At 37.3% G+C, this 26,622-nt stretch overlaps 1 protein-coding gene across 27 annotated transcripts in view; it reads right to left on the bottom strand.

Annotated features, from left to right (window-relative positions):
* LOC134639848 (neurexin-1a) overlaps positions 1 to 26,622 on the bottom strand; it is a 253,513-nt gene that overhangs the window by 226,732 nt on the left and 159 nt on the right. For 10 of the 27 annotated variants that reach the window (XM_063491307.1, XM_063491310.1, XM_063491321.1 and 7 more), the window contains exons 1-5: positions 26,306 to 26,500; positions 23,698 to 25,057; positions 6,341 to 6,358; positions 5,014 to 5,043; positions 3,776 to 3,823 (exon numbers count right to left, since the gene is read on the bottom strand). In XM_063491307.1, the coding sequence (XP_063347377.1) occupies positions 3,776 to 3,823; positions 5,014 to 5,043; positions 6,341 to 6,358; positions 23,698 to 24,409 (808 nt within the window). In that variant the 5' untranslated portion in view covers positions 24,410 to 25,057; positions 26,306 to 26,500. Of the gene's footprint in view, positions 1 to 3,775; positions 3,824 to 5,013; positions 5,044 to 6,340; positions 6,359 to 23,697; positions 25,058 to 26,305; positions 26,501 to 26,622 lie in introns of those variants that run through there. The other 17 variants (XM_063491314.1, XM_063491338.1, XM_063491318.1 and 14 more) reach the window with 7 other exon arrangements.

Raw genomic sequence — 26,622 nt, 5'->3', positions numbered from 1 at the left:
CTAGTCAAACCACAAGAGTACGTTATGTAGTTCCTTAAAAACTGTGTTAAAAACAACATAAACAACATAGACTGTTTTGTATAAATTGCTAATGCTACCGAGTCATAGGCAGTTAAAGTGTTAAAGCCAATATGTGACCCACCTGCCACTACAAACTTCAATATACAAACAAAAAAATCACTTTTTATATAAATAAAATAATAATATAACTGTACATACTTTGGGTAATTTCAAACTGAATTTCTGTTATTATTGCTGCTTACCTGCAGTACCTCGATGACCCACCAGGGTCCCCAGGACACATTTCAGGCATCACTGGAATAATTTAATTGCAACTATATCTAACTAATCTATACCTGTTCATTTATATGTGTGCTGTACAAATATGTTGACAATGGGCAAATTTTGCCTGTCATCTCACAAAATTGACAACTTTACTGTAAGGACACAGAAGAAATGTGGAAGATATAACGATCCCAACCCTAAGCAGGCCCTGATCAAACAACAACAACAAACATATTCCGCTCGTCCGCCTTGTTTTTACATACTGCTTTGTCAGGCGTTCTGTAAAAAAGCCAGACGGTGCCAAAAAATCAGAAGAACGCTATTTATACCTCTTACACTGGCCATTGTGATGCCAGAAGTAAAAATGGCAGCCATGGTTAGGCAACGGAGGATTTCAAAATCCATTACAAAACATTTTATTTTGATGTCTAAAGATTACTAAAATATGAGTTGAGATTGAGATGTGAGATTGATGCTACAAACTAATTTCTTAACCCTGTAAAGCCTAAACACTGAATTAATTCCTAGAAGATCCAACTTCTCTAAAGTGGAGGGTTTATTTGACAATAAAAAAAATAATTAAATAATAATTTTGCATATACTAGTTGTAATTTGTATCATGTTTCCGACTTTGGGCATTTTTGTCCAATTTTTCACTGGCCTGCGCTCACGGTGTCCTCAACGATCCACACCCAAGTACACATCAGTTTGTCTCAGAGTCCCAACTTCTCTTTTCAGTACTGATGTCTCTCATTCATACACACATGCTTTTGAAATGCGCTCCTACACTAAACATTCGTTTTAGGATTTTATGCATTTGGTAATTAAATAATTTCCAAACACAGCTGTCATTGAGGGACCATTAGAGATGCTGGGGTCTGTAAATTGCATGCACGCCATTCCCAAGTCCACCTTAACCACCCACATTTGTAGGGGTGCCAAAACAGAGTTTTCTTGTGCACTCTGCATTTACACAAACACAGCATGGATACCCTCATACGAATGCAAGCTTTGACCTCTTCATATTTGATAATAGGCTCTTACAGCATTTGCAGTTATAGAAACTGTCAAACTCTCAATAATAACTCTAAATAAGCACTTGTGTTAAAATAAATGGATGGTTGAATTAAACAGAAAAATTGAGGCACCGTTTTTATTGACCTGAACACACTCTTATAGCACTATATGCTACTTTTAAGCTATATCTATTACTGGAAAATGCAGATAATAATACAGATATTCTTTTTTCAAATGTTCCTAGATTGCAAGATTAGATGGGATACTAGAATTAAATTCTGCTAACGCACCTCTCTAGCGTTTATGATGTTGGTTTTGACATGCGAAATCTCTGTCTTGAGTTTTTTTCTGTCTCGTGTGGCTTTGTTCCATTTATGATTCACAGCATTTATCCAAAACACTTGCAAATCTTTGTTCAACTCTAAAGTCGTTGCTATTAATACCACCAAGCAATGGGCAACTTCACTGCGTGAGGACATGAATCATATCTACACTCTGTTAACTCCGCTAATGGCTGTGAAATTATCACTTTTGATAATTTGATATTCATCTTATAAGTCACCTCACATGTATCAAACAAAACACTATGAGGTGACTCCAAAAGTTACTATTTGAAGGAATGTGTCATCTTAACACGTCTATGACACTCAGTTAAACGTCCAGGGTGAGTCAGGCTTCTGTAATATAGTAGAGCATTTTAAATATCCATTTAATTTGACATTTAAAATGTAGCACAATATGTACAAGGCAGCTACCAGAGGGATTCACTTTCTCACTTTACAGAAAACCTGTGGCATGTGAACACTACAATGAGAAGAGACATTTCCATGTTCAGAAACTGAAAGCAATTACATTAGAAGTATACTAATTTAGAAATAGCACAGTTGTACCTGTAAGCCTGTCTGCACAGCCTGCAGTTTCTCTTAAGCTGCACATGGCAGTTTATTGTGATGAGTGCAATTAAATACCCTGGTGATTTGTAGGTCAGTGGTATTATGACTTATCCTACGGCATGCCCTGCTCGCTAGAGCTAGATGGAAACAAGGTTTCAGGAATCCGGTGGCAGTGTACCAGCTGAAAGCAGTGCACATTCACAAGCCCATTCTCAAAAGGCTACCCATGAAACAGGGTATAAAGCAGTTAACATGACACAGCAGCACCTTGGGAGGAAGGGGTGGGAGGGACAACATAATGCACAATATTCTCACAAGCTTATAGCAGACAGTGAATGCACTGTCGCTCTGTGCTCGTTCTTAGATTTACCACACAGCATGTAAAAGGATTGACTATGTTTCACACTGTACAACACAGGGGACAGCTAACCATGGCCCAAATTAGAAGCAGTGTTCCACGTATGGCAGATTTGTGCCTCATCAGCATTATCTCAATCTCTCCCCGTGGCTTTCCTTCTGCCACGTCCAAGCTGAGTGTGTGGTACAGTGTAATAAAACCAAAGTATCAGAAGCCTCATACTGTACACTATACACAATTCAGTATCAAGTGCGTAATACCTCAAAGGGTTTTATTTTTGTGCAATCGACTAACCTTCTACATACGCAATTCCTTATATGTACATGCACATGATGCATTTTTTTTTTAATAATTTTAGAAAAATGTTTTGAAGTCACCTACAGAGCTAGATTTATTATTAACAAAAAATATAGTGAATATATGTTGCATGTATGTCAAATTTGTATGCATCCATCTTCAAAACCGAAAATAAAACACAAAGACTTACCTTAGCGGATGGAAAAATCAATGTCTGTATTTAGAATGGACAGTGGGTTTTATTTGTGTGAGTTGCTTTGTATGTGCGTCTAGTCTCCATAACATAATCTATACATTTTATTATGACGACTTAGTTGAAGGGTAAGTTAAGGCAAGTGGGGATTGTGGTTTGGCTTAAGGTAATTGTCCACAAATTTAATTTAAGCCAATGCAATATCTTTCCTTGTAATAAAAACTTGGTGTGTTTGTGTGTGTATGTGTGTGTGTGCGTGTTTGGTCACAAATAGCACTGCAGCTTTAGTAGCATGGCATTTGATGGCACAAAATCCAACAACAACATAATTCCTCACACTGTGCGTCTAAAGGTCACTTGGAAGACTTACCTGTTTAGATGATGCTTCACAAGTACATGATAAGAGATAGCATTATCATGATATTTTTCTATTTGGTCTTAAGAAACAAAATGTTCCAAACTAATTTGCAAGGAATTTCTACAATCAGAACGAACGATACAGTCAATTTTAAGACAAAAGGCAAGCAAAAGCAAGAAAAAATGTATTTTCAGAATGCAAAAGGAAAGACTGATTGTCAAAATCAGTCTTTATTATGTTTCAACTGAGTTATAAAGTATTATTAAACATTATTTTCTAATTAGCAAACATTAAACTGCATGACACTGCTGTAAGCTGAAGAGGACTTATATAACTTCCAGCTTTACTTCAACTTGAAAGAATCAAAGTTTTACCTTGAATGCTCAGTAGGGACCTTAGAAGCCAAGCTTCCCCTCTCTGCCCTGAGGAGGAGAGTCAAATGGGAAAGATCAGAAGTCCACTTACCCCACAGGGAGAAGAGGTGAGGATCACAGCCAGGATGGGAGGCCCACAACACTATGATCAAGCCTCACCCACAACCCCGAAAATCATGATTTGAACAGAAAGCTTGTAGTTACCCCAGTGGTGGTGGTGGTGGTGTACTGGAACTACGACAGAAACTAGTGTGTTCATATGCCCATGTGAGACTTGTTTATGATCCCCATGCACAAGCAGAAAGGAACAAATGGCACAGCTTAAAAGTGTGAACACGAAGCGAAAGTGGCACCTACCTTGAAAAGCTTTCATTAATGGTTGAAAAAGCAAGTTTCAAAAATGCCAATGACTTTATATACTTCATTCAGCATGAGTATATAATGTCACAAACAAGGCTAGCTTAGTTCAATGAAAACTTAGAATTAAAAGGGTAGTACCTTTACTTTTACCTATGAAATTTGATGAAATGTCCATGAAGAAAGCATATTCCAGACAAAAAGGGAGAACAAAAGGAGAGGAGACACGAATAAGTGTCATGGTCACGTCGGAAAAGGACAGAGGACAGGAGCAAGAGGCTTGATGACTACAAATATGTGCAATCAGAAGAGAGGAAATGTGTAACTGTAATGGGAATAATAGTGAAAGGATGAAAAATAAAACCAAAACTTCTCATTCTATCTGTGCTACATAATAAAGATGTGCAGAATCACAAAAACAGAATGGACAGACTCTGTGCAGACAATCGTTACATGCATTACAGGAGCGAGGACAGATGAAGATTAGCTTAAAATTTCAGTAAGCCATTTACCACCACCATGCATTAAATTCAAATGATGCTGATGGAAGTGTCTCGTTACTCTAACCACATTCCCAGTAAACAAAAGAACATGAAGTAAATTAGAATAATTAAAAAGAAAGAAACATGGAAACAAATGGCGACACAGCAGAGTCGTGAATAGAAAGCTAAATGAGCTTGAAAAGATGGGGAGGAAAAAAAAGTCACTGAGAGAGTGAAAATTAGCCAGGTCAGTCAGTATAAGTGAATTGACAGCCCATATCTGAAGCTTCAAGCCTGGATGTTAAATAAGAGTTACAGGCACGCACACACACTTCTGAGCACAATGGGAGCAAGAGGGACAAATGGGGGAATCACTGGAAAAAGGAACAGAGCTCATACCTTGGTCGCCCATCATCAGGTGTGCCAGACCTTAAAGGAAAACAAGAGCACAGTCAGCAGAGAACAAGGGATCATGGGAAGCTGTGTGACACTGACACGCAGGCATCTCTTTCAGAGCAGATGTCTGTGTTACTTGAGGAGTGTGGATAAGGGAAAAGTGGGAAGGAGAGAAATAGGAGGATGCATAGACAGGGTCAGCAAGATGAGCATTTAGTCAACCGAAGCAGGTTGCAATGCATCATCATCATCCACTTACTAGATATAATTCAGAAATTTAAATTCAGGCTGATCTTTGTGCTCTAAGATCATCATTCCGCCTACCACCCTTAAAGAGCAATCGCTATTCAAATATAGACCTGCGTTCAGCTAATATTTGATTCATATTCCAACAAAATCATACGGGTAAAAAAAGATGAAGATGTCTTCTGACGCAGTTTTCTGTTATAAATCGTGTGTTCTGCTTAGCCTTTCAGCTTCACATCTCAAATACTCATTTTAAAATTAATCTCAATACAAACAACATGACCAGCCTTGCTTAATAAAAAGGAAGCTTTGTGTTAAAAGTCTGCATGGAATTAATTAAGATGCCCTTTTCCTTTTTATTACAATATACTTACCAACAAGATTCAATCAAATAAATTCTGAGTTGTGATAACCACGAACAAAGATTTCAGTCAACAAAAATCTGCATTTACTTTATTAAATGTGCATCTTTAATGAATTTATTAAAAAAAAACATTTTTTTTAGCCAATATTGCGCTCAATAATTGCTTCAATCTTTCTTTTGTCAGTGTTTCTTAGATTAATAATTTGGTGCTACTAGCCCGTACTAGTATCAGATCTAGCTCACATGGTCCTAAAGTAGACTATTGATTAAATGAGGCAATCAAAGCAGGCACAGAATTGCTGTACAAGTATTCACAGTTAACCCTCTGGGTAGGTCTTCAACTAAAAAGGATATCCAATCCCATTCTCCAAAACTACATATAAAAAAATCTAATCTTTGCAATCTCATGCAAAAAGAATCACTGTGATATGAGTAATAAATGGACATGCTAATATCAGTGCTTGTACCCATTTAAATAAAATATTTTACTGACCCTTTAACGCCCTTAGATCCGTTTAATATACATTTTTAAATGTCTTGGCTGTGAAGGCTATGGTGATGTACGAGTATTCTTTGAATACCCAGAAATAACAGAGAAAATTTAATTAATCAGACTTACCACTCCAGTAACAGCGATACTGTTACCCTTATAAAACACTGAGAAGCCTTAGCCATAACAATGTGTTAGAAAAAAATACCACTTTCAATTACAATACCCACCTTCATTATAGTTGTCTTCTGGAAGCACAGACAGGCAAAGAGAAAAAGAGGAAGATATTCATTAAGCAGCATGCAGACTAGTACTGGCCATTGCATGTCATCACCATGCAAGGCATTAAACATCACATGCAAGTGACCTATTGTAACCCCTGCAGAGGAAACGCTAAAGCACGTACACGTGTTTTTGTCCGTGCATTGACCTGGAATACAGGACAGAGCTGTAAGTGAACTTTTGAACATTTGAAACGACTTCAAAGAATTTAATTCTATCAAGCAAGTCCATTATATTGAAACTTGAGGCGGTTTCATAGTGTTCTGTTAAGCTTGTTAAATCTTTACTTTTTTTATTTGACGTTTTTTTTAAATGATGAACTGCAACTTTTCGTATCAACAACTATTTACTCCAGCAGCTCAGTGAAATCTAGTTTGTTTTTCTTGACTGAAAAGCCGGTGCATGTGATGAAATACGCTGCAACAGAAAATAACCTAAATAAATTGAGCCGGCTGCGGTAAAGCAATGCCTCTGAGGTTTCCGAACCGGCAGTGGAGTCTCGTGTCACTTATTCAGGTGAATTGGTCACAGTAGTGAAGGCAATGACCAGTGACCACATACGGGCAATACAAAAGGAGATTGCCTCCCGGATGAAATTCTCCTAACACTAATTTTTGGCAAACAATGTGAGTTTTGTGGAAGTGAAAAAAACAAACAAAAAAAAAACCTAAAACTGACATGTGAAATCGGTCTCGAATGAAAGATATAGGTGAAGAAGTATATGCTGGTAAACTAATAGCAAACAAGTGCAGAAAACATGCTAACAGCAAGGAAATAAATGAGTTTAACAAAATGATTTGACTGGAAACATGCAAAAATAATCACATAAGGATGTGTAAGGACCCACACATTTCCTATGAAAAGAATAATAATATATAATCAGTCAGCAGTACTATTCATCACTGATACATAGCAATAGTATTTAATATTTGATCATTAAAATGTAACACCAGATAGATACAAAATGATCTAATAAATAAATATAGAAAATAAATAAATGTGATGAGAACACAATTATTAGACTTTTAACTTTGGATAAAAAAAATTAACCAAAATCATGAAAACACCAACATGCAATGTATATATATAGAAGACAAAGAAACATGATTGTGTGATCAATCCAGTTACAATAACCATGCGACCAAATAGGGACCGCTGCTAAATAAACTCCTACCTCTTTAATATGGTTTCTTGCCCAGATTTATTTTGACCCAAACTTACCATCACCACTGGTTCCCATTCCAAATCAGACACCATGCACACAAAATCAATCCAAATTATCACAATTAAACAGTTCACTTGTTGTATAATATGACCATATCATTTTTCTGAAAAATTTAGATTGATTTCATTTGATGGAATTTGAAATATTTTTGATTATATGTATAACTTATACTAGAGCCTCATTTATCCTTGTCCTTCAGTACTGAACTGTGCATTTTCCTTACAATGGTTTAATTTTGTTTAAAATGTAGCCACATGTGGATAAAGCTTTACAAATTTAAGAAAATACAGGACATTTAGATAAATGAGATTCTATAGGTCATTTTCAGAGGGGCCTTTTTGATCGGACCGTCGCAGGCTAAACACAGGTGTAATTAATCAAATTAATTATGGACCGGTTCCAACCAGATGGGCCAGAGCTCAAACAAATGGCTGAGGCGCACTAAACGGGGCCATCGTTTTATCAATTACATCTGTGTTTACTCCGCTGACATGTCACAGTGGCCTCTGTGAAAAGAGCCAATCTTTAAAAAATATACACGCATGCAGTATGTTGACAAAAAACGTTGCTTGAAAATGAGAAGCAGGCTGCTGAAAAAAAGCATTCTGACAAGGCAAGCATGAAGCTGGCAGTTGCATGAGAAAAGTGAAAGAAACAAGAACACTGGCTGATGTCAAGACCCCAAAGACCAACATTGACTGAAACATTTTGCCACAATAACTAACAGGTAACTAATAATTGACTCACTGCGGTGTGCAATACAGTGATAGCAGTCTTTGTTGCATTACATTTAAATTCGGTGAGTGATCTATGCAGGAGGACTGATTTTTGGTAGCTTGTGAAAGATTGTGCAGCCTGTAGGGTTACTGCACAATTAACACTCTATTATAGTGATTCCCTTCCTCTAATGATGATGTTCACAATCAAATTAAGAAATGATTTCGAGAAATAATTATTAATAGTTATTGCACAAGTAAAGCTGGAGAGGCATGCATTTCATATTCTTATATTAAATCTGATGTGAGCACGTTATCCTCGTGTAATTCTAAGCCACATCTGGATTTGAATACTGGGAGCAAGTCTAACAGCTATTCATAGCAAATTTTGTCCAAAGGTTTGAGCAAAGTTAATGAATCAAATCTTTAGTAAGCATGAAGGGGGATCCAGTGTTTCTTAAGGTGCTTAGTAGAAAAGAAGTTTCCCTTTAACTTCAGTATTAACTGACAGAAACCATTAAAACATGCCATGTTTTGCCTCTCTCTGACCCACACACACAAACACACACGCAAACTTTCTTTCACAAATGTACCCAGCTGGTTACATTCTAATCCAGAGACGTAAATCCATTTAATCCCCTTGACAAAGTGATCCCAGTGCTATTGTGCTGGTAACACTACACCAAAATGCACTCAACTGTCTATCATACGATCTGCATCGCTGATGGTCTTACGCTGTTGATCATGCACATGGTGTATGGCTCATGGAAAATAATTACATTACTATTCAAGTTAATGCCTCACTGAATAAAACATCTGGAGGATAACAGCAACAAGGATTGGACATAAATCTATAAATTGATTTTCTTCTTCTCGTTGCCTCCTGCAGACATTATTCTGACCCTTTACAGAATCCTGACCCTCCTGACTGTGAACTCAAAACTGTGACAGCTGATTAAATATAAAGTGAGACATATAGAAAGGAAAACGAACAATTCTCTGTCCACTGTTTCAACGCACAAGGTGCCGTCATCTAGCTGTACAAAATGTCATTAAGGCACTCGTGTCTCTACAGTGTGTCTGGATGCAGTTGGCTGAGTAGTCTTGGCAGGATCTCAGTGACAATGCACTTCACATAAAGGACCATGTGTCACATTCACTAGACCCAGCATCCAGCTATAGATATAATTCATTTTCTCTGCCATTTGACAATTTTATAAGATCATGTCTGCCTGAATCAGCTTTTTGTCATCTGTGCTTACAGTCATCAGCATTGCAGTGTTTTAGCTTTGTATGAAGTGCACCTGTTAAAAGGATACTATATTTTTGAAAAACAGCGTTTTAATGTTTTCTGTCTTTGACTTTTTTAGATTGCACGTATGATTAAGGACTCATTAAGGATGATTAAGGAATCCCTTTGGCTTACTAAGCAAAATACACAGAAATTTACAAAGGCATTCAGGAAATTGGTCAAATATTTGTGTTTCGTGTCTTTTCTCTGCTTTGCAAAGACATTTGAAAAATAATCAACAACCATTATTGTAGTGCTAGAGCCTGCTTATAAAGACATAATTGTGAAGGCTGAGTAAAGGTTCAACTGCATGCCCTCGCTCTTATGCTGACAACCCCCACACACCTCCTTGTCTGTATTTAGTCTGCTGTTACCATGATCCACAGCAGGAAAATAAATAATATTATTTGCCCTAAATTGCCTTAAAGACTATGCACAATCATAGCTAAATAAAATTAGAAAAAAAACCTGCAACCTATATATAAATATTTAACAGCTCATAAACAAATGGATTTTTTCCTCTAAAAAGCTTAAAATGGTAATGTGAAAGTCAGAATACTGTTGCTTTATGACACCACAATGCTCTGCATTTATATTTCATGCAGTCATTATTTATGTAACATAGTTCTGTCTCGGAATATTGGGCGTACTGGGTAGAGCGGTCAGTTATGATGTGACAGAGTCACTAAAATAAGAGCATTATGTAAAATATCTAAAGTATACCATCAGCATGATTAAATAAAGTAATATGTTAAATAAAGTTCAGTAAGATGAATTATTAAGAACGCAAGATTTCATAATGAAGCCGTTCAGTTCCATTTTACATATCCACAAAAAGAAGTAGTTTATCATGCCAGTTTTGCTTTGAAAAAGTAGGTCAGCAGCAAATATTCACTGTGGAAAACCTGAAACTGAAAAAGTCTCATAGCTGAAAATTCTGTGGGTATTTGTACATCATTTAACAAAGACACAGAGAACTTTAACTGTCAAATGTTTGCTTTTTTTTTAAAGAACTGCTCAAAAATACTATATATAAAAATGATGAACTACCACATGTCATGCCAGTAAACTGCAACGGTCTAAAGTTCAGCATCTTGGCTACTCAGTACAAGAAGAGTGAAAAGTGTCAATCCCGGAGCTCACTCACTGACTGCCAACATTGGAAATTACGATGGGGCATGACCACAAATAAAGACAGGTTTCTGTTCGCTATCTACTATTCTTGAGAGATGCCATTTGGACTGAATAGGATTTTCCTGAGTACCTCTTCAGGTAGTTCACAGACCTTTGAGTCTGAGCTCCCACAGTTCCCATAAGGTAACTCATTTATTGTAGTACTACATAAACGGCCTTTTCTCTCTAGGGTTGTCAAAATCTACACAGAGATACCCATCGATATTAAAAAATTACTGTAGTATTATACTCATTTGCAATAGTATTGATACCAACAGCGCCATCTTCGCCTCCTCCTGTTGACACAAAAATTCCCACAACTCTGCAGACAGGCAGACACACACACAGCCTCGCCCTCACTAGTTAGCGCTAAACAAGAGTTTATAAGGAATACTGAGAGGTGAGTTTGAACAACATTATTGTATTAATTAATTAGTATTAAACAGTTATCACAAATGTTAACCTGACCTGCCCAAACTTTAACAGTAGCTGTTTAACTTTTAAAAGTTTTCCTGTAGCTCCATAAGCCATCTCTTATGGAAGTCGCTAGCGGCTATGACTAAAACGCTAAAATGGGAGCTAGGCACCAAATGTCAGGCAGCAAGTGAGTCCTGCCCATCTTAATAATGCCCAACATTAATAGACAGTATTAATTTAACAGGATAACACAGTTATTTGTGTCTAAAAAGTGTTACATTTCTTTTAAAGTCCGAGACGACCCAGACAAGAAGCAGAGAAATGTGTACCAGCAACTAGACAGAAACAGTGGCAGCCTAGCTTACCAACTCTAGTTAAAAACATGGTGTCAAGTCCCCCTAGAGGCACAGTACTAGCTTAGATAACGTAAATATTGTTTTTCCCCACATAATATTGAAAATGATTATTGAGTATTTTTCTTGGTTATCAATATCGAGTTTAAAATTCTAGTACTGTGACAACTCTACTTCTTTCACATTTTCCATATCCAAAACAAGTGTATGATAAATATTTAAGAGTAGAATAGGGAGTTTTATTTATTTATTTTTCTTTTCAAATCTCCTTCCAGAGCCTCAGAACATATTATACAACTGTTTTCGTTGACTAATACTTCTCTTGACTAGTAAAGTGAATGTGTAAAATTGCTCAAATGCTTCGATGCATTCAATACATAACACGAAAAACTATGAAATCTCCCTAAATTCGTCTCTAAATGTCATCACCACACATCCAATAACAGAGAACAAAAGACACCAAATCCATTCCCGGCCCAATGCGCAGTTGTCAATTTGAAAAATAGTAGCAGGAAGGCTGTTCTAAAATCCCTCGTCACGCAGGCATTTTAAGGGAAAATGTAAAAGCCTTGCAGCAAAGGTCAGCACTACCACAGGATCAATTTGTTGTTAAATTACAATTTAGACCAAATCAAGAATAATGAATGTAAGTGAAGGCTCATCTCTTAGTAGCACAGCCAAGCCTAATGCATCTTTCTACCAGAGGAGTGTTAGTGGCATTACACGGCTTACCCTCTACCCCATTATCCTTCTCAAGCAACAGTAAGTGTGGAGAGAGAGGAAACGGGCAGAGTGACCAGCTACTCTGATGGAAATTGATAGCGCCCACAGCTGTGGATATTTCTGCTGTTGCTAATTTATATCTTCACTATCTCAGATGCTCGCAAGGCACATGCATGCTTTCCAGGCAAGGATCTGTTCATATTACCTTTTTATTGTATCGCCCCGCTGACACTGGGCACCTCAACACAGGCAGAGACCAGAATAGGTTAAATAGCACATTTAACCCTTTAACTCAAAATAGCTAAAAAATATAATCTCTTAATTCACTGATATCTTTGAAGGAAAAAGGTGGCAGGAGTGACACTAACCTTTGCCTAAGAGGTTAGATTTTGATTCCCACATTGGACTAATATTTTCGCACTTTTAAGACATATTATATTTACACTTTATTTTACACTTTGTTGTCAGTGTTTGGTACCATTTAAGACATGCCTTCTCTGCAATATGTCGTGTAACACCTTCTTACAGTCAGGGAACATACACAGCACTTGAAGGAGGCACAAGAGAGCACAAATACATCTGACAAACTTTAGGAGCTTAAAATATAAAAGCAGACAGATTTTGGTGCCACTGGATACAGCCAGGCTAACCTAATTCCAGTGTTTGACCTATAATCTAAGTAGCTGCTGGATGTACCATATTCTTTACTGGGCTGATACAAGAGGGGTGATGGTGTTGTTATCAAACCCTTTGTAAGACAGTGAGGAGAAAAATTTCCCGAAATGGTAACATTTTGAAAAGAACCTAATCAATGAAATTGTGATGTATTATGCCTAGCTGCATATTTACTTCAGGCAGATGGCAGGTGGATAATATAGTCCAATTCAGATATTTCCAAAGAGACAGACGAAAAGAGAGGATTGTGCGAGCAGATGTGCTCAGGGGTCTCTCAATTCTTTTACATCTTGTGGACTGGAATGATCCAAGAGGATAATCAGAAAAGCTTATACAGAATTCTAATAACCTTAATCCCAGGGTAGAAGATATCTAGGATAGCATTACAGATGTAGAGTCAATCTTTTTTTTGTGATGCAGGAGTATTAGTCCAAGCAGAGGAATTAAGAAATTAATGTAAACTTCAAGTTTGTATGTATATAGGCTCAGCATATTTGTAACTTATTGCGACAGGGCTCATAGCTTCATGCTGAAGTGAGATATGCCAACGCTCACTACGCATCTTTTCTAAGAAAATGTGCACAGCAGTTGCTTAAAGAAACTAGTTGCCGCAGCTGCCACTGTTGACGTGTGGCAAATCCCTATCTGAAGAGTGGCTCTTAAGCTAAAGTTAGAAAAAAAAACATTAATAAAGTGCACCGAGCATTAACCACAGCTAAGCTCTTAGTACTGTTAACATTAAGCTACATCCTTTTCCATTATAAGTGGCAAAAAAAGACAAAACTGTACAAAAATGTCACAAAGCGAAAGTGTAAACCAGTGATCTGTTCTGACTGAGTTACCATTTGAATCCCATTTTTATTTAATTTGTAGTTCATATTACATTTTGTTTGTTTGTTTTTTGGACTCAAGAAGACGTTTTAAACATTATGCAGACTGCCTCTTGAACTTCAACACATGATGTAGACTGGATTACCATAAAGATGGGTTCATTTGTGCAACCTTTACTCTCTTTTGGGAAGTGATGAAAACTCTCCCTGAAAACTGATTTGTCTTCTCTCTATCGCCGGCATGATGGATTTCAAATTACGGCGCAGCATTTTTGCCTTGTTTTTAGCATTTCAGCTGCCGCTCGTGACTGACGACACCCAACCAGCAGCATCAAAGGTAAATTATGTTCAAAGTGAAAATATCATCTAGGGTCTGGAATCTAAAGAGTTTTGCTTCTAAGCAGTTTTATTCCTGCATGAAGGCGAGAACCAAGGCAGAGATATGTGATCAGTTTTGCCTCTCTCTCTCTCTTTCTGTCTGTCTGTCTCGGCTCACTTATTTTAAAACCGTGGGACAGGGTATATGGCCTCAGGAGAGGTAGAAGTACCCTTCTTGTTCTATATCTGTTTGAGGGTGCTCAAGTCATCCAGACTATATAGAAAATGCTATGAATTGTATTATGGGAATTGAAATATATTTTTACATCGAGGTATTAAAAGATCTCCAGTGGTGAAAATAAGGAAAAAAATATATGTGTGTGGAACACCACATATCTGCAAGATCTCATACACATATGAGACAATATTGCATAATCAGGGTAGTGATTGCATGTCAGCAGAACAGCAATATGTTATGCATTTTATATACTGTAACTTCCATATGCCAGCTTAATATGCTCCGATAAGAAACATGTGGTGTAGCTCAGTTAAACACAAGTTTGCATGTGTGGGTGTCTGTGTGTGTGACATGGAAATTTGAATGTGTTTATTTGTGCTGTAGGATGAATCCCGTTAAAGGAGGAGTTTGGTGTCAAAGAATTTCACAAACACCCTTTGACAGTCAGGAGCAAATGTATTTAAACAAGGCAAAAATCCTACGGGAAAATCCCTCTAATCTTTTGATCCCGATATCTGTCTTTGGAGTCAGAGACAGCAGTATACTATTAATCTGCTTTTGTCTGAGTGAAGCTGCAGGAGGCCTCTAGACAAAATGACACTTTCAGAGATACAGTACAGTCACATGTTGGGGTTTTTTTTGTTGTTGTTTTTTTTTTAAGCAATGACAGACATGCCCGAAAGGGAGTGATCACTCAAATTACAAATTCATCTTCCTATGAAATCTATATTAAATGTGAACATGAGAAAAGCTGCTGAATTCTTAAACCGCATTTTCACAATGGGGCCATTAATATAAATCAACTGATCAAATGATAGTGCTGCTTTTCTAGTCTCAAACGCAAGCTTCTTTTTGAATACATTATATTTACTTACTTATATTTTCCATTTGCATTTAAAAGTATTTTTGTATGGCTCGTCATAAATTCTCATACGCACCTATCTGCGCATAGATGTGAATGAATCGCTGTTGTTGTTTAAAGCTGATCAAAACTCAATTGATGTCAAATGAAGATATTTGCCATATTAAGCCAGTATTGTGTAAACAAGTATATTGAACTGAACTCTGTCTGGACATGCCCAAAAACAATGAAGGTATCACCAAGTCTTTAATCATAATTTGCACATTTGCATTTTCTACCACTACAATCTTCTGGTCTCATTGATTTATTGTGCAGTGTACCTCTGCATTATTGTTAAATACTCAATAACATGCTAGTTTTCAATCAAGTTACCCATTATTGCCATATGGACTTCTCCACTCCACTGTTGCTTTCAAAATGTTAATTTTTTTCAAGAGGATACAACTTGGCTCAAAGTATGCAGTACGGGCTTTAGGCGAAAAGCCAAAGTGTAAAACAAACAGAAACTTCACTGTGAATTTATTGAGTTCCTCATCCAGAAGCAAATAGATAGTGTTAAAAAGCTGCCCTACCTGCTGAGATACTTCATGCCACAGTGCGTCTGGCATAGAGGGCAGCCAGATTTTGCACTAAAATATTGCTCAGCACCAAAACACAGAAGCCTATCCGTCTTCAAGTAGAATAGACTCAATGACAGACCAGACCAACTCTTTAGTAGCTTACATTGTGTTTATCACCAATCCAAGGTGCCTATACATCCAAACCTAATTAAAGGGTAAAAAGTTGTTGATAAAACTCATTGTCTTTGTCTCTTTGTCAAAGACACAACTGCTGCTGCTTCTTCTCTGCTGAATGGATCAACCCTCTGCAAATGACTGTGCCATATCGATGCATTATTCACCAGTGCAATCAACCAAAGCAAACACTGTAATTACATTAGGACTGCAATAACAAACACAAACTGTTCTAAAGTCTCGGGCAAGAATCTCGACTGTAGACATTCACATGCACCACAAGAGCTTATTCCCAGTGACGTTACAGCAGGTGATAGTCACAACTGTCATATGTTATGCAAAACACAACCTCTGGTGTAACCACGGGATAGAGCCACACATCTGAAATCTTTCTTGGATATTTTAGTAGACAATAATATGGCATAAACGAGTATAAGACAGATCTAGTCCCAGAACCAGTGTCATTTTTTTTATTAAAAAAAAAAGGTTCAAATAATGCACAAATATGCATTTCATATAAATTAACCTGTGATTCAATCAACTGAAGGAAACTGTACCCATTTTAATTAGACATTATGTTGATAATTAAACTTTCCAGATCAGCACAGACAGTTCATTAGAGGTGGTACAGTATTACAAACACAAGTAACGTTGAGCTATTTTCAGTGGCTGCAGACAGACTGGGATCACACTATTACCTGTGGGAAGATTGCCAGGAAAGGTTTCACTGCCACTGCCATGTCTATCCAAGTTATATCTAGGGGATGAACCTGGAAGCTGAAATACTAATAACCAGGATTCAATTTTAAGGTAAAAAAAGAGCTACAAAGAGTGTGACATGGATAAAAAAAACAAGCAAGCAAAACATATTGTGCATCTACCTAAATGAGCATGTGAATAGTGTATCTCCTGCGTGTGTTGTGTTGCAGTACTTTCCTTCTGTAATGAATCAGTAATGCACAAATCTGTTTTGACACTGTTGTTTTGGTGAATTAAAACCGTCACAGTTGATGATTGTTCAAAAGTCAAAATAGGTTTGACATTATTTCAGTTACTGTAGGCTACAGTCGTTTTTGGTACTGCGCCATCATGTAATAGAAGCTTAATAAATGCGCTTATGTTTTGTGACTGTTTGTCCTATAAGTGACATTAGTTTCAAGGATGTCTAACTATATTTTCACCTAGAAGCCCAGAAGCTATGCTATCAGCTAAAATCACAATATGAAAGTGCAAGGCAATCACAGTTACTCACTGTACCCGGATAATGTGACTTATCTTTTAAATTACATAATATACAAAGTGACAAACAAAATGCTGTGCAGTCTTACTTGGAGTCTGCCCTACTTTTTTTTTTTTTTTGTACCAGGGGAGATTTATGGTTGGTTAATGTACGATGAGATAAACAACATGATTCCATTTTATCAGGATAAAATATGGAGCTATGCAATGCATCTATGTTATTTCTTTAATGAGAAACAAAAAGGGCATACTGACCATCGAAAAGTGCATTTAAATAATTGTTTCAACCGATCAAAGGGATTTGTGTTTATGTGTTTGTGTGCGTGTGTGCATTTGCAAGTGTGTGAATTGGAGTGAGAGAGACCGAGGAGAAAGAGAGCAGGAGAGAGAGAGTTATGTGCACACTTGTGGTTGGACAGAGGAGAGTTGACAGGTCCGGTGGCAAATCCTATAATCCTTTCATCTGATCAAAGTAATACAACAGCTTTTAGATTATTTAATGGAAGGGTAAATTTTAAACTTCAATGTACTTTATAGTTAAATCCATGTGTGCACAATAGGTAAACTTGCAGAAGCTTTAAGAACAAATTTCGATATGTTAGTATATGCACTTTTATTTCTGTGTGTGTGGATTTTTTTTTCCCCAGAAGTGTTCTTGGTACAGTAGAACACTAGCTTCAAAAACTATTTTAAATCTCTGGTGTGATTTAAAAACTAAATAAATAAAAATCTTGCACACATTTTTTGCTGTGGTTGTGACTTACCTCCTCACTAAAACTCAGAATGGTGAGGAAGCAAGAAAGAAAGCATGTGTATTTAATATGGCTGGGAAACATTCTCTGTACTTGCCACAAAACATACTATCCTGCAAAGGTACAGTGCAGCATTCTTTATTTCAGAGGGACCTAAGTAACACAAGTTCATGGAGTTTCAGCATGGTTGATAGTAGGAGTTAAACCTGAAGCACTACTGTCATTTTTCACTGCAGTTAGTGTTATCAAGTGTTATATGTAAGTGCTTACAGTTAATATACAATGAGGTCAGCATGGACCAACAGTAGTTTATCTATCAGATAGTAAATGTCAAATCCTTTTTTTCAGGCAAACCTGATATTTAGACTTTTAAGGTAAATGGAGATTTTGTTTGTTTGCTTGTTTTGTGGGATTTTGTTGGGTTTTTTCCTCTTGATGTGATACATCAAAAGCTAACATTTTTAGCTCTTGAACTCATATGTGAGGGAAATGTAGAAGTCAGTTATTTTACTTTAGAGCTTCTTGAGACTGTATAATCTGTCATTATTTGTATAGTATTAATAGCTGCCCTTATCAAATTTTGATATTTAAAATGAAACAATAATGTATAAATTTAAAAAAAAAATCATTTAAAATGATGACTTCACATATAGTTACTAGCCAAGCCCATAAGGTCCGCAGACCACAACTTTAATGTTTTAAGTCAGTTTTACTTATCTCACTTTGGCCCTCAACAGCTGCAGGGAACTGGTATAAAAGCTATGCTGAACCCAGTACTTGCTCAGCAGCAAACAGAAAACAAATTAACTAGTGAACATAAAACAGAACAATTTCCTCTATTTGATGGTTAGCCAGAAACATAACTCTAAATGAATACCGAGGCTAGATCTGCAGAATGTGTCATTATAAAGTGTTTGGTAAATTTTTGCCAGTATAACTAGAAAGTGTGTTAGTTAAATGCAGATTAGCCATTAAAGGCATCAGGAGAAATCCAGGTGTTCCAATCCCATTGTGGAGTGCTTGACAGCCGGTCATGGTGATGGTAGAGGTTTGCCTTGAGGGTTTTCAGAGGTTTTCTCTATGAAAGGATGTACCTGTGACAAAGTCTGCATAGGGACAAGGCGGTGTTAGATAAAATGTGGACCTTGCATCTATTTCCATCAATACTACCTAAATTATTATTATAATGATGTGTTTTCACTATTTAAATATTTATTGCTTAAATGTGCTTTGTAAGAAGTCCAAATAAGTATTATGTGTTTTGTGAAATTATTTGTTGTTTATAGACCTGCAAAACCCCAGAGTCCTTCAAATTTCACAGATTTAATAAATCTAGCACTAATTAAATCATTAAATGCTTATAAGTAGGTAAATTAAAGCATTGTATATATATTTATGCAATACCCCATTCACAGAGATTTAAAAACCAATCGGCGACCATCTGGCAACCACTGGTCACAAGACAAAAAGCTGTATTCCCTGACTGGATGCAGGTGGTTACTGACAATCACTAAGAAATGATTGTTAAAACAATATTTATGCAGAACTAGACCACATGGTAACCACCTGTTGCTAGGGAAAATGTGTATTCCATAGACTTTTGGCAAGTGTTCACTGAAGGCTGTTGATAGTCACGAGCATTAACTTGCTCACAAAGCAAGTGCCTCAACAAAAACCTACCCGTGACTGTTTTGGCTAGTAGCAGGCTTCTGTGGTCGCTAGCAGCTTGCACAGAGGACATCGAACACTTGGAAACCATGAGATGCAAACTGAAAATGGAACACCTTTCAGTGTTTCAGTCAAACTTTTCACCGTTTGAAATGTTTTCGTTGCAAGACAAAACTTTTATTTGAAGGGAAGTTTGCCTCACACTGTCTCAAGTTTTACTACTGCTCAAGGAGTAAATGCAGAGTATTTGCAGATAAGTTGGCATCTTACATCCAAATAATGGGTGATCACAGCAATCTACTGCTGACCAAAGCAACCACAAGAAGGTTTTTGGTGTAGCACTCTCTTTGCAACCAATTTCATCCAGAAACAGCTAGCAACCTCCAAAAACCACTTATTAACCAGTCAGTGAATTCACATCAACTGGTCTCAAGCCCTGTCTGACTAATCGTGTCATTAAGGTAGGATTGGTGGAGTAACCATCGGCTGGCTGTGGCTTGGTATCTGGCTTCCATGTAACCCTTGGTGTTGTGACAGATTACCACCACTATATAGTACCAGATCAATGGATTCACTATAGACAATATATTTACTTGATGATGTTATGCATCTGCTCTTGAAAAAAGCCTTTTAAAGTCATTGTTATAATCATAAAATTATAAACTATACTTTGTAATAAATGGTGTGTGCTTGTAGCTTCAGGGTTTCGGTTCAGTAACTTGCAGCACGAATATACACTGTGGGTTATAAAGTTTTGAGACATTGGCTATAAAAAGCAAATGCGATACCCTGACATCCCCTTCAAGGTTGTCTCCTTGTGCAGTGATGCACTGCTTCCAGTGCTCTGGCTTAGAGCACTTGCTGGAAGGGCTTGTTAGTGTATATTTGCAATTTCACCATGAACCTCAAACTATCAAGGAGAGCAACTATCAAACAAATGGTATCCAACATCACTGGTGACAACAGTGGGGTCGCCCGTTATTATCCAGAATAAAATAAAGACAGTCTTCAAAGGAAAAGACTTCAGTCACCAAGTCCTCAAAAGGAGAATCAAGTCATGACCACTGACCACTTGTCAGTTTCTTTGTTTGCTGTAAATTTGCTACACAAGGTTAGACTGCCTATGCAATAGATTATACTGCAGCACCCTGGCACATCTCAGGGAGAACTTTTGGCTCAAACATCTACTTCTTTTTCCCTTAAATTAAATGTACTTGTCAGTGTTGCAGCTTTGACACAGTGAGCGAGATCAAGCATGAATCACAGATGTACAAGCAAGTGGTCAGAATGAGCTGCTCAAGCGGATTACATTGAAGGGAATAACAAATTCTCCATTCAAGTTATTTGTTATTATCCCTGCTCTGCAATTAAAATTAGAAAATTAGTAGCCATCTATCAAATCAAAGAGTTTTTGTTTTCAGCTTTTAGTTTTTCCTTTAGATATGTTTCCCCCTAAGATACAGACACACTTACTAGACTATGTTCACCCCATCAAAGCCCCTTTATGGCTGTATGTACAACATATTTTTAAAGGATTTTTCATTATTAGGAAGCTTTCAACTTATCACTATAATCGCTCTGATTGCTACTGCTGCGATATACTTAATACACAAACATCTTTCGATAATGGCTGCTCATCGCTCATATAAAAATAAACAACACAAACAAGTAGCTATTGCATGTGTATAAAACTATTAACACCAGTAGCCACCCTGCTGTGCATATTAAAATCTCTTCCCCCGAATTCTCGACTAATGAGACACTTACACACACACACACACACACACACACACACGCAAAGAAAATATAGATGTATTGTATAAAATTATCAAACACAGTTTTAAAGTAATTATTTAATCCCTAAACACTGGAATATGAATCTGTAAATTAACCACATAGATCAAGGAATGTTAAATTAAGAATGAATCCTTAAGGTAGAATCAAGTGGGTTCATCATCATTTTTAATTTATATAAACCATTGTTTTTGTTTTTAAAGATATTTAATGATTTGTTTTGCAGGGATTCTAAAATACTGCATTTGAAGTCTCCATGTATAGAACTTCCAAGTCCCAAAATTCCAAAAATCTGGCAAATTACACATTAGCCTTACAAATGTTGTGTGTTGGGAGTTTTATAAATCAACTCTTCCAATAAATACCAATAAATTTGAACTTCAGAGATAGTATCAAGGCTAAACTAAATTTATGAACGTAATTTCTAATTTGCTAATTTATTACTTTTGTTGTTAAAGAGTCGTATCCTGTGATAAGATAATAACTTTAAGATTTAATCAGTGCCTATGCATTTTGTATAAAAGAATCCCAGCTTTCTCCAAGACGGGCCTTTTGTCAGGCTGCATCCAGCATGAAATGAGAAAAAAATATGGCTGCACACAATCGCTAGCTTTTCGTCAGCTTAGGGAAACTGAAATAATAGAGCTATTTTGAATTCACAGCTCTTTTTGGCGCAGTAGCAAGAAAAATGGTCAAAGACACATTAATAAACCCAGATGAGAGATTCCCTGAATAGATGCTTCTTTTGGATTAATTTTTAAATAAATAAAAAAAAATTATCTATGTACTGAAATGTAATTTACAATACTGCAAAAAAAAAAAAAAATTTAAAAATTTAAATTACAGCAATACATAGTGACACTGTTACAATCAAAGAATTTTGATTATAGACTGTAGTCTGCTCTGAAAGGAGCAGAAAATGGAACAATAATGACATATTTAAAGATATTTACTGTCGCATTCTAATTGTGGATCTATTTGTATTTTCTTTCTGCAGCACAGCAACACAGCCAACACTACTTGTCATGGATTTAAAGTAGACTAAGTAACATTTACACTTAAATGTCTGTTAGTGAACTACAGCAATTATTCTATGTGTCAGTGCATGTGGTTAGTGAAAGGCTGTGCTACTTCTTGTTTAATTAACACCATCTACAACATCTACAAGACCCGATTAAAGGGAAAAATAAAACATTGTTCACAAAGCATGGTGCTATATGAAGATGTTATGTTTCATCTTTGCCTCACTGACAAAGGGCAATTTGATGAGAATATCTTATGTGGCAGTAGTAAGTTATCCAGTAGTGCCTTAATAAGCTCATTGTTAATAAAAGATTTATGTGCCTGAATAAAGATACACGATCTTATGAAATCTGCTGTAAATTAGACGTGAGCATCATTACCGTATTTAAAATAGGTTAAAATAGGTTCAGATTCATCTGTATTTAACTGAGCATGACGAATAACGTTTAAAACAGTTAAAATCCCTCCCCCATTGACTGACCAGCAAGCATCCTCCCCCTCAGCATCACAATAAGCTGCCAACCTGTGGGAAGCATTGCACTAAATGCTCTGAACACTCATACGTTTTCCTTACAGACTAGACAGAGTGATAGTATTCTCGCTACCTCAAAGAACCCTGTGTTCTCTTTGTCGATCAGTTTGCACGTTCTCAAAATCTTTTTTATTCTCCTTCATTATCCTGCTGACTTTTTAGCAGTTAGTATTAATAAATACATTTTGCACATGGTTCTGCTAAAGGTCATAATTCAGTCATTTTACATTTGCAATTCTATTTTGTGTTTTCTCAAAAAAATCATATGGATACAATACAATAATTAGATACTAGATCGAATATACTCTCATCACTGGAAAGATTTATACTGTATGCATTCAATGATGTCATTCCTGTTTACTCTATCAGACGCATAGATGATTACCCCTGCTCTTCCATTTGAAAAGTAAGTCATTGGAGATCTTTCATAGGTCAACCAATCCCTAAAGACCTATTTGATAAGAATGGCAGACACCTTTGGGGATGAAGAACACCAGAATGTTTTGCTAATGAGGCCTAGCAGGAGATTCAGTCTTTCCAAACAGCTGTATTGCAGATCAATGGCACACATCATATGACTAAGGAAAACATATGGCTTTAGCCAAATAGAGGAAGGGAATGCGTAATTTTATGGAGGATAGTAATTGCAACAGCCAAATTATTCATAACTTCCTGTTGACTGTAAAGGCTACACTGGACACTTTGTACTGAATGTATGATTCAGATTAAATCAAAGCCTTACCTTCACTGCAGTCCTTTCCTTGGAAGCCTGTCCGAGAACAGTCGCACGTTGGCTCGTTGTTAATTAAACTGCAGACTCCTCCATTTAGGCACATGTTGGCTGTACCACAGAGGTCATTTAAGACACCCTCACTGTTAATCATTACAGACTCCGTGTTGTTGACCTTTATGTCTGTTATCCATCCAGTAAAAGGCAGCTGATCCTTGACCGCAGCTGATGTCAGACGTAGTGCAACAGATCGTAATTCCGGTGGTATTCCACCAACAAACAAATGGCTGAAAACAGTCATATCCCGTCTTTTAGACTTCACCTCCACCCACTTTATCTCATTGTCCACCATTAGGGTAGTGTTCTTAAAGTTTCTCCTTATAGTGACTGTGTGCCATTGGCTGTCATTGACCGCTGTGTCAGATACAACAGTCGCAGGCTCCGCACAGAAGATGGAGAATCGAAGGCTGAGTTTACCATTCAGTATGAGGAGTTCTAGAAAGTCACAAAATCCCTCATCATCAAAGTAAACTAGCAGCCCATGGGAACTCCTTGTTTTCATGTTGAAGCTCATTTCACTTTCGCAACATGCATTCCACACCGGAAATCTAGCCCACTGACCCTCAGCACCTGTAAATTCTAGACAAGTGCCTATTTCTACAAAGCAACAAATGAGCAGCCCAACCCATATAATATGGGCAACATGTGGCTTTGGTGAAATCATTGTTTGATTTCAAATTCTGTGGGCTGTAGTTAGGACTTACAGAATTCAATGTACTTATAAGGACTTTAGCTTAAGGAAAAAAAAATAAGCTGGGTTGACTGTGAGATAGTAGACTGGCATGTAACTGACTGTCTACATGGACACACAAGTGTAAACTGATGCATTGTAAGACAAAAGATTAAATGCTACAAGTCTAATATGTTTGCATATCAACAGGCTTGGCCAACACTTGTATCCTGGAGCAAACACCATTACCTCATACTGTCCAGGCCACTGGCCAAACCTCTCACTGTTGTCGCCAAAATAGTTTGAACTGTTTAAAGGTCCTCTCTGCCATGGTTATTTAGAGCAAAGGGACAGAGATTCAAATATCCACTGGGCACACTCGGTCTGATTTATGTAATTACGGAACAGTCCCTTCTGGTGCCAGTTAGTGTGTGCACGGTTTCACTTGAGTTGAAATGGCAGCTTTAATCTTCATGTTCATGCCAACATTCTTTGGCGGGTAACTGGAAGCCTTGCTCAGGGCTTTTCACCCTGCATTCTCTGTAGCAAAGAGAAAAAAATGCCATATGGAGCCACGTTGGCTGATAAGCTCAGCAAAAGAAGCAGTCTGTCTGTCAAGGCAGTCCCCAGACTCAAAGCTCTCTGCAAAAGAAAAGCAAATTTAATGTAGCATCAGTATTTCACCGTATCCATGTCCAAATCCACTTTGGTCAAAGCCTTAATCAAAAGCCAGTATTAATGCTGTGATAAGGCAAAAAGCACAGCCAGTCAGGGACTTATATCCAGCGAGGCCTTTGTTACAACAAACACAAGCTATGTCATTAGATTAAGATCACTAGGGCTTTCCAGGAAGCAAACGGCAGCTCTTGACAATATCAGAGAATAGACACATTATTTGATCTCATTGACCAAGTAGGAAAACAATATCTGTAATATTCTCGTTAAAATGCAGTCCTTCCATAATGAAATAGTCACGCAATCTAAAGAGAAAAGGAAATACGAGTAAATTATAATTTGTGATCTAAAGAAAAAAAGAAAGAAAGAAAGAAATCACGCCCAGCGGTCGGCATTAATAAAACAAATTACAAAGAAAATCTCGGTCACGCAAATAAGAAAATAGCTGCCTTACGTCGTTTTTTCTTTCTCTTAATGAGAGTATTACTTTTGCTTGTACGCGTTAAAACTTCTGCAATCGCTTTATCAGCAGCATTCCGATATAGGCTCCCCCTGTCCAGTTCTCATTTGAAGCCCTAACAAGAGAAAAGGTGCGTCATTTGATGCACAATGGTCGGTCTGTGTAAGTCATACCAGCCGGGCTTCCACTGGGTCTCAGTCAGAACCCAGAAAATGCTCTTCATACTATGAGCTTTGTCCCTATTTTTCACACGGACTTTGAGCCAGATCCCGCTTTTCCTTCAAATATCAAAATGAGCAGAATAATGCAGTAAAACGAAAACAAAAATAGTTAGTCGATTCCAAAGGTCCGCAATTAGTTTGCATTTCAAGTAAAGAAGATGAAGGGGGGAAAAGACACTCTAACCACTGCACTCTAACCGCTGCACCGCTGTAGATCTGATTTACTTGCCTGCACTTTCCACAGACTGGAGCATCTTATCAATAGACTGAAACTGTGATGAAGATCAGTACGGCGTGTTAATGATCATGCTTAAACTATTAGATAGCATAATCCTCGTCTGAACTGACGTATTTTGCCTTTTCGCCGTCATCATCTCATCAATAACATGCCCCATATCCTGACATTTGCCATGCACGGCAGCTGCAACGGGCTCACTATAATAAGTGTGTTATTTTATGTCCATGCGGCATTTTTATCGAGTCGCTCACAACTACAACAATTCTTCGGTAAACAATATGAGGCGCTGTTATTACCTTTGCGCGTGCACCTTTACTTCTACGGGACCCTTAATAGTTGTCACAAGAGAAGAAACGCGATTTCATGCAAGGCGCCGCGGACTGAGCTCCTTTAAACCAGCACTGTCCATATTTTGTCTCTTTGAAATCCAATGCTCCAAATCCTCTTTAGCGAAACCTTCACATCAAGATCTGCTTTCAAGTGAATCGCAGCATCAGCCAGAGAGACAGAGAGAGAGAGAGAGAGCGGAGAGAGAGGGGGGGAGAAGGAGAGAGAGCGAGAAAGACGGGTCCACTTTCACTCTAACTCCTAAAAAAAATCTCACAGGTTTAAA

Source organism: Pelmatolapia mariae, linkage group LG13 (assembly GCF_036321145.2).
Source record: "Pelmatolapia mariae isolate MD_Pm_ZW linkage group LG13, Pm_UMD_F_2, whole genome shotgun sequence".
NCBI lineage: Eukaryota > Metazoa > Chordata > Actinopteri > Cichliformes > Cichlidae > Pelmatolapia > Pelmatolapia mariae.
This window is presented reverse-complemented; position numbering and strand designations above follow the sequence as displayed.